General features: G+C 40.4%; 1 protein-coding gene across 5 annotated transcripts in view; it reads right to left on the bottom strand.

Moving 5' to 3' along the window:
- Positions 1 to 3,869: 3,869 nt before the first annotated feature.
- Positions 3,870 to 9,799, bottom strand: part of PKNOX1 (PBX/knotted 1 homeobox 1) — a 38,637-nt gene continuing 32,707 nt past the window's right edge. For all 5 annotated transcript variants that reach the window (XM_015635404.3, XM_033511784.1, XM_033511798.1 and 2 more), the window contains 2 exons: positions 9,269 to 9,441; positions 3,870 to 8,351 (listed from right to left, as the gene is read on the bottom strand). In XM_015635404.3, coding sequence (XP_015490890.1) covers positions 8,140 to 8,351; positions 9,269 to 9,441 — 385 coding nt within the window. In that variant the 3' untranslated portion in view covers positions 3,870 to 8,139. The remainder of the gene's footprint in view (positions 8,352 to 9,268; positions 9,442 to 9,799) is intronic.

Here is a 9,799-nt window from a genome sequence, read left to right as displayed (position 1 = left end):
TGTTTGAAAGCAGAATGGAGGATCTTAGAGGGAAATTATTGTTCCTGTAGGTGCTGAAAGTGTCCCTGTGTGTGCAAGTGAGTCAGGAATATCGTTCCCCCCCAGCATCTGAAAAGCTGGGAGAGCAGCATAGGCATTACCTAACAAATGCCAACCCAGTTCCTCAAAATCTTTGGAATTTTGCCATTCTGAGTTTCATTTGATGATGATGTTTAAGATTTTCAAGAGCTTTTAGGTCTCGATCCAGCTACAGTACTGAGTTAAGAAACTTAATCAGAATCAGCTGTGCAAAATAGTCCTTTTGTGTATTAAAAAAAAATTAAAAAAACAACAGAAATATTCTCTCTCCTTCCCGGCCCTAATTGGGATCCTGCCTGTGGAACCATATATACTGCTAAGTATCTTAGAAAAATCAGTACCTGCACAGTAATTGAATTTGTAATTACTGTAATTGCACAGATCAGTAAGTCTTCTTGTTTTTCCTGTGTGCCAGCCCCTGCTGAGAGCAAGGAGTCTAAATCTTAAAGACCAAACAGGGCCATGAACTGAGCTGTGCAGAAACATGAGGAAACAGAACTTGATGAATGTTAAGAAATTAAAGGAAGTGTCCACAGTTTGTAGCTCATAGTGAGAGGTTGCAGGAGGAGGGACACACACACCCCTCGAGATAAAAGTGGCATAGAAGTCAATCACTGGTTTCTTAATCACAGAATAATTAAGGTTGGAAAAATCCTCTGAGACTGAGTCCCAGCTGTGCCCGATGCCCACCTTGTCCCCAGCCCAGAGCCCTGAGTGCCACGTCCAGGTGACACCTCCAGGGATGGGCACTGCAAAGCTCCCTGGGCAGCCCCTGCCAAGGCCTGAGCTCCCTTTCCATGGGCAAATTCCTGCTGCTGCCCACCCTGAGCCTGCCCTGGCCCAGCCTGAGGCCTGAGCTCTCCTCCTGTCCCTGTTCCCTGGCAGCAGAGCCCGACCCCCCCGGCTGTCCCCTCCTGCCAGGGACTTGTGCAGAGCCACAAGGGCCCCCTGAGCCTCCTTTGCTCCAGGCTGAGCCCCTTTCCCAGCTCCCTCAGCCCCTCCTGGGGCTCCAGCCCCTTCCCAGCTCCGTTCCCTGCCCTGGACACGCTCCAGCCCCTCCAGGGCTCTCCTGCACCAGCCACAACTGGAGCCAGCCCAGCACAGAGGGACAATCACTGCCCAGTATGATCTGCATATTTCTTCACAACTCCTAAAAATCTAACTTGAAAAATCCTTGGAACTTAGCAAAAAATTATCTAAATTAATTTTTTATTAACACAGTCACATTTAGTATATGCATCAGTGTGTATTTAGGATTCAGGATCAACTTAACAAAAAATGTGCAAGGAATAATTTTCAGGAGTAGGTCCAAGGGACTCAGCTCCTGCTTTGTGCCAGTGGTGACACCAAAGTCCAACACAGAAGGTAAATACCCACAGATTTTCCCTGATTACTTCACAAGCCCTAGATCACACCTCAGTTGCATCAGGAAGACAAACCAAATTTCACCTGCAAAAGTCACATTGCTTTCAGGTTTTAGGAGGGTATCTAAATGGTGATTTTTCATTTTGTGTTTTAAATATACCACAGATGTAATCTCACATACTTCACACACTCTGAACTTGCATGAATTTATATACAGATAAGTAAATACCTAATATGTGTCCCAGCCATATTGTTGGGTTGTTTTTGCAGAATCCTCATTTCACACTGATTGTGTAGCTTATTCTCCTTTGTTTTAGCTTTGAGGATATTGCTCTGGTTTTTACAAAGAGAGTTATTTAGGAACAGCCCTAAATTGCAGAATAGAGGACTTTGTAAACTGATGCTCCACAAAAGCAAACCAGCTCACCAGTTATTTACAATTAAACTTCTGATTCCTGTAATGGCTTCTCGAAGAGGGGATTTATCTCTCAGGGAAATTTGAAACCATCCAACTAAAAATACTCAATATGGGACCTAATTTAGTTGTTATAATCATATAACCACAGAATAGTTTGGGTTGGAATGGACCTTAAAGATCACCCAATTCCAACATCCCCTGCCATGGGCAGAGAGTTTCCACTATCCCAGGTTACTCCAACCTCCATCCAGCCTGGCCTTGGACACTTCCAGGGGTCCAGGGACAGCCACAGCTTCTCTGGGCAATCTGTGCCTGTGCCCCACTACCCTCACAGGGAAGAATTTTTTCTCATATCTAATCTAACCCTGCTCTCTCTCAGTCTGAGAGACAACATTCCCCTTAGCGCTTTACAGGTGGGGGATTTTTTTGTTGTTTATTCATTTCAGATTAAGGAAAAAATTGCTCCCTGGCAGCAGTGGAGTTAAAATTATTTTGTTATATCACCAGGAGTTACTGGCACTACTCTCAGACACTCTTCTAATGCCAGACAAGGAAGTGATAAATACTCCTTTGTCTAGAACACAAACTACTCAGCTCTCCACAGATTAACCCTCTAACCACAAAATATTATCTATAATCAGCCCTCTTCCCTTCTGGAGGCACTCATGGGTGTCACCGTGCCAGATGTTGGGGAAGAGATGGCAGGAATAAATAATGCTCCAGTACTCAGCAGAAGTAAATCCTGGAGTACCCACATCTGATTTAATCTCTGCTGAGCAGGACTCGCACGCTGGATATGAAAAGAGTTTGAGATTCTTGCTTGAGTAGAATCTTGTAATAAAGGAGCTGCTCATTTCCTGAAGATTGCTGATTTGGTAGAACATGGTAATTTTAGAGATGTATTACAATCTGGCTAAACAAGTTAACACATGGGATTTGCAGAGAGGAAGTGTTTTCAAATAAGTCACTACCATATATGCTTGGAACCATTACTTGAAGTTTGATGTCCATGCCATTTTAATTAATTCAAAACAACAACAACAAACCCCTCCCACCCAAAGTCACAAACATTATGGACTGTTTGCCTGCTAATTCTTTCTTTCATCGAAGCTGCTCCTGCAATACAAAAGTGTAATAAAAATCCCCACACTGGTAAGAACGAGTAAACATTTTTTTTTCATTTGCATAAACAAGAAACCCCGAACAAATACAAGGGCCAAGGACTTTCCCTGGCCAGGAACTGGTTAAATAGTTTGAAACTATGCTCAAGATTTCCTGAAAACATATTTGTCTTTCAGCCAAACAATACTGTTAAAGCAATGTAAATGCTTTGCTTCCAAAATGTGCTTTTTCTGTTCACAGAGAGCAGCAGTGTAAAAATAAATCATCCATGAAGCATATTCTCATTTTTAATTTCATCCCTTGATAGATCAGTTGCTTCAAAATCCCTTAACAACCAAGGAAAGAAAGGTTACAGGGTTCACATTTTAAAGATTGTCGATTGTACAGACCCAGTGCTGCTAATCCACGGGCAGGTTACGGCTGCTTCCGTCACGACCTGAAACACTGGATTTTATTAACAACCAACTATGAATCTTTATGGGCTTCTACGAGGTTGGAAAGGCATTTCCCTGCCTTCTCACACCTTGCTTTTCTCTAGCAAAACCAACTGTGAGCACTCAGCAGGTCCTAAAGAACTGTGCCACAGAAGAAGAACGGATTTTGTATGTCCAGGTGACAGGAATGAACAAATTACCTGATTTGGGCAATCACCAAAAGCACATCAGTGCCATGGACCATCAGGTTACTGTAGGACTTGAAAATTAAACAACCCAGAAGGTCTTTGCAGGAGTTTAGCATGCCAAGGGCAGGGGAGGGGGGGAAAGGGATCCAGGCTGAGTTTGAGTTTGGCAGAATGAACCTGCTTTTGTCGCAGAGGGAAGAGCAAAGTGTGTCCAGCTGATGGTTGGATGGCCTGCACACCACACTAAATGTGCGTGGTCATGGATATGCTGTTTTCAGGAGGTGGTGAGAGTTTGAATTTATTATTAGGAAACCAAAACATTTCACTTAATTGTTTAACATGCGAGATTTTCATGAGGGAACAAAGGTTAGTTACATTTCCAACAGGATTTCAAAACTACATTTTGCCTATTCAACTCTAAGCCAAATGTTAGGCTGAAAGGTCGAAGAGACTAATCAAAGGAACAGAAGTCAGAAAGACAATAACAATACAGTACCTAAAAATGGGTAATTCACACATTTTTGACATTTGTGTCTTGCATAGACAAATACTTATTCATTCTTTTTCTCCCAAGACAACTCAACTTCAGAAAATAAAATGTTAAATCAACTTTAATTACAATTAAATGCATGTGTTCCAATTTTTTAAAACACATGGGTGTTCTGGATTTTTGTTTAAGTGCAACTATCATCCCTTGGAAAGGCTTTGTTTTATCCCATGGGCTGCCAAGTTCCTGAAGTCAGGAAGGTGGATTTCTGGTTCTTCCAGAAACAAATCCACGTCGTATTTCACAGAACACTCTGAGGTGGAAGGGACACACAGCGAGTCCAGCTCCCCAGTGAATGGCCCACACAGGGCTCTGGGTGTCACTGACCAGGAGCTGGGGCTTGAGCCACGTGTGCTATTCCCCTCCAACATCCATAAACCTAAAGCTACTCTGGAAGCACAAACTTTGGAACTTTGGAACTGGGAACTGCAATTCCTCACTGCGCCTCTGGCTCCTGGCCGCGTGTTGAACATCAACAAAAATATTTGTTGTTGCATCCCAGGTCACCATGAAATCCTGCCCTGCCAAGCCCTTCATCCATACCCAGGTTTCCACTGGAAGAAGACCCAGGAATGCAGGCAAGGTAGAGCTGGAGGGCTCTCCAGAAGATTCCTGTCAGAAATCAGGTACCAGCAGGTAAATGCAGCCTGACATGGATCCGTATGGAGCTTCCCTGAGGTTGGCAGGACTCCACTGTGACACAATATCCAGATGTAGAAAACCTCCTGCAGAGCCAGACTTGATCTGAGTATTTTCCAACGTGATTATTTATTTGTAACAGTCATTTAGAAACTTATTCTGATCACCTTGGAATTGATCTACTGAACTGCAGTGCTTCCCAAGTTAAAAAAATAACCAACAGAAAATTGCCTTGCCTGTTCCAGGAATATGGAAAAAATTGGACTGAAAACCCTGTTTTGGGTTAGATTGAAAAAAAAATAAATAAAAGTTTTAATAACTGCATTTGCAGAAGAATCACATTGATTCAAAAACCAAATTAGTTCTATTACATATGAATATTACTTTAATTGGGGGCAGGGGGAGAATTCTACACGGACTTGAAGTTAGGTCCCTTATAAAGACTTTTTAACGAATGTAAACATGTACCTTTCCTGAATGGTGATGCTTTGCTGAAACCAGCAATCTTCCTTACACAGAAAAAAAAATAAATAAAGGACCTTACTTGTTTCTTGTTTTCTCTTCTTTTAAATCATGAAAAGAACAAGCACTTCCTTGCAGTTCACACCCACTACAGAATTCTCACTGAACTGAAAGAAAAGGTTTGAGTTTCATATGTTAAGCAATACTTTTATACTGGTGAAGCCCTTTCAGTTTTAGGAATTCACATCCCTATATTTTTTTTTATGTTTCTAATCTGACAGTGAAACAATTCCATATTCCCCTTTCACAGTAAACTCTGTCAAATTCAGTCTCCAGGAATTGATAAAGTCGCTGAAGACAAGGTCATGTTTTGCAAGAAGAGAATTTCTGCTGCATGTAAGGTGGGGGGATTAAAAAAAAAATAAAAAAAGCAGCTAACTAGAAAATGGCTTCTTTCTGAAAAATAAACTTTCAGAAGTTTGCAAACCCTGAGGTCTTGTTTCCAATAAAAACCCCAAACAAACCAACAAATATAACCTGCTATTGAATGGAGACGGTGGGGGTGATGAAGCACTCTTGAAGTTAAAAACAATTAAAAACAAAAATACAGAATCTGAGTTCCAGTAATCTAAGCTATCTTTTGTAGGGGCAGTAGGCTGAATGCTTCCAAAGGAGCAGGATTTGTACATGGTTTGTCTTTTGAAGTGTTTTGGGGTCAAACTGGATTTGACAACAGCCTTTGAGATAGCCATGCTATGTCAAAGCCTCCCTAATTACATCTTTCATTACTCATTTACTGTGCTGTTTAACAAACATGGCACATTAGTGACAAAGCAGAGAAGTCAGAAGAAAACAAATTCTTTAGAAATCAGCAGTCCAGTGGAGCAGATCATTACAGCACTTGAAGAAAGGAAAATCCTCAGCCAGGACTCGGTGAGAGCCGGAGCACAAACACCTCTTGTGTCGAGTAAAAAACACCTAAAAAAAATAACTCCCAGTCACTGAAAATTTCTCTTATTCTCCATCTATGTATGGCAATGCCACTGAGATTTCTTCCTGAAGCTTTTCTTCCTACCAACTCAGCCTTGCCTTGGAAGACAATCTGCCATGACCAGCTTCCAATCACTTAAGTAAGCCCAGCAGTACATTCCTTCATCCTCCTGAAATCAAGGGGACCTAAGCATGTGCCTGAGTGTTCTGAGAAGCAGAAATTAAGTATTCAATTAAATATTTGCATCTGCCAAAGGGCTTTGTTCAAATACAGCGTCTGAAGGTTCTAAAGGCTACCACCTTTCTCCCTGTCATGTTAGAAACAGACCCAGATTTGGTCTAAATCACAAGGAAGTTCTGGCTTTGGTCTAAGCCAACACTGTGACAAATGGACAGGGACAAAAGAGGGTGTTGATCATATCATGAGGCTCTTGAGTCTCTTATTTGTACTCAACAACAGGAAATACAAAGTTCCAAAAGCAAATGTTCATGGATAGACAATCACAGACTTCAAACTTTGGGAAAATAAAAGAAATTAACTGTTACCACAACAAAAAAAATAAAAATAAAAATAAAAAATTTCAAAACAAAACCAAACCAAAACCCAGCTGTTTGCATACCAGCTCTTCATTTTTCAAATGACACACAAGGATTTCCTACTCTAACAAAGCCTGCTGTATATTCTGGTAGTGAACTTCAGATCTGAAGACATTTTATATAAATCCATGTTATATTTTTCTTTTTGTATTAGGGGAAAATATTTCAAATGCAATAAAATAGCAGAATTCATGACTGTATAGTAGGCAACTTTTCATTTTTTTTAGATTCAGTTGTACAAACTATAAACTGTTAAATTTCTCTAATAATTTGAAAAGTTGTGGGTATTTGAACTTACTTACCTGAATACTCATTTAGCAAATATTTTCAGATACAATTCTAGATACAGAGTTATGCAATTTGAATATCAGTTTACACATAATATAAATCAATGTTTGACAATATCAAAATCCCATCAAACAGTGGGCCCTTCTTATGCTATTATCAAATATAGTATATCACTGTGGGATAGCTGAGAATCATAGAATGCTACTGTAGGCTTGTTTATTAAATTGGGTCAATTTTCAGACCTTCCAAATAGGAATACTAAACATTTATTTTTCCCCTCTGGAAATTCTTTTTTTTTTTTTTCTTTTTTTTTTCTTTTTTTCCTCCTGCTTAATACAGTTGTCATCCCAATTTCTACTGAATTTATAAAAATATTTTTTTTTTTATCCAATAACCCCAGCAAGGTAAAAATAGGAGTTTTTATAGCAAATGATAAACAGGCTCACGGACTATGAGAGAAACTAAACTTATTTAAATTGCCATACATTCTCTACTGAATCACACATCAACAGTTTCTTTTTATGTGTGTTGCTGTCCACCTCAGACTAGCAGTTTTTAAGGTGCAGAAGCATCTTTCAAATATATGCATCTAACTCAATAATCAAGTTTCACACACTAGTGTCACATGCTTTAAATTTACATCACCTGCCCATCAAAAGCTGTGTTAAATAACAGCACTAATTGAAACTGCATAATTCATCAGAAACTGCAGCACTTCCAATTCAGAGAACAAAGGGGTGCTTACGTGGTTCTTTATATTACTAGATATAATTTTCTGAAATAAGGAAAAGAAACGGAAAAAAAAGAAAACACATTTGAAAGAAGTTGCTGCACCTGCAAAAACACTCTTTAAGCTTACTATGAAATACAAAAAAGTGCACCCTTCTATATCTACATATAAAACATATTAGAAATAAAACTTGTGTAAAATGTTTGCTGTGCAAACTATAAAAAGTCAGTCAGTCAGTCCATTCTTTTTCCTAAGTGTTTTTCTCCACGCTCTCTTGCTTCCTACTGCAGAGAATCGCTGTTATCCAAGACCAGCCCACTGATATTTGCTGTTGAGAGGTCTCCTCCATCATCTTCACCGCTGTCCACAGACTCATCCTCGCTCTGCCCTGCCATCATCACCTGCTGCACAGCCAGGGTAGCACCATCGGAGGACAAGGACTGCAGACTGTCTACATTCATGTTGACTGGAGCTGTGATGGTCACGACAGCACCTGCAGAAGCACAATCACAGCACCTCAGCACCTGTCTTGCCTTCTACTTACACATAATAGAGCTTGTTTCTAATCAACAGTTAGGAAACTTAAGGAACTACATTAAAACAGAAGATATGTAAGTTGCCAAATACTTAAATATCAGGAAATGTCAGAATTAGGTTGGTCAGGAATATTAAACTTTGTGATATCGACACCTGCTACAGCAATTCCCCAATCAAGTCATCACAAGGCCATTTCTGTAAAGTATTCCAGCTTAATTCATTGCAGAGAAAGGGGAGTGTTCAGATTCAAGGTAACTTCAATGGATAAAGCTGTTGCCAGATAAAAACCACGACACCAGATCCAGCAGAGGCTGGGGGAAAAATTTGTTCCAAACTGGAAAGAATAAAGCACCAGGCAGCAGGACAGAAAGGATGATCCTGGCATTAAAGCAGTTATTTATCTTTCTTAAATTAAACCTTTTTGTTTGATCTGACACTGAGGAAGTTACTTCAGTCACAGTCTGTGGAGGCTCTATGACATCTTTCTGCCTCTCACTGTTCAGCTTGAAGCATGTGAGGCAGATGTAGAACTGCAGCTGCTGAAGCTGAAGCTGCAGCCCAGTGCTGCTCATCCAACAGGACACTCCTGACGTGCACACAGTGAGAACTCAGCTGCACATCTCAGTTTTACATCTTTTATTCTGTCATTTCATAACTTCTGAAACAAAAGCAAGTTTCTCAACGTGGATTCCAATACAATACCCTTGCTTAAACCACAGAAAACTGTTACAGAGAATAAAAGTGGCACATTTCTATTATGCCTTCCCAGATTAAAACCACATTTATACTGAAATACCCAGAAGTTTCCCTCCCACCATTCCCCTGTCAGAGAGGGATTAACTTTATTATCCATGTTGAGGCAGCTCTCCTCACCATCTGACATCGTGAGCTCATTCGATTGCTGCTGAGCAACTCCTGAGGCAATGGAGTCAGGCCAGAACCTCTGGACAGGTCGGTTCTGGGCTGTTTTCTTCTTTGTTTTTGGAGTTTCAGAACAACTGGAATCCAGCATTGGCTGAAGAATTCGCCTTCTAGCATTGATAAACCTAAATACAATCGAGGGCAAGGTGAACTTAGGACCAGTTGGCTGTAAATTCAGTCTCTGTCTCTCTCACATTCACAAAGCATGCAGAAGGAAAAAAAAATAGGAATATAAAATCTTCTATCAGCTGGGCTTCACATTCTTTTTAAAGTGTAGAACCACCCCTAGAACACCAGTATTCCTTTTGGCAAACTAGCTAAGAAAGCACTTCTATCATTTTGCAGCAAACAGCATTTTTCCCCCACCTCAGAAGGAAAAATTCTCCAGACAGCACAACAGATGTACACTTCAGGATCTTATTAAAAACTAAGCACCAGAAAACCTGCTGACAGCCCAGCTCAGAAAGCTGATACTCCTCTCAT

Source organism: Parus major, chromosome 1, assembly GCF_001522545.3.
Source record: "Parus major isolate Abel chromosome 1, Parus_major1.1, whole genome shotgun sequence".
Classification (NCBI taxonomy): Eukaryota; Metazoa; Chordata; class Aves; order Passeriformes; family Paridae; genus Parus; species Parus major.
Note: the sequence above shows the minus strand (reverse complement) of the source record. Positions and strands in the feature narration are given on the sequence as shown.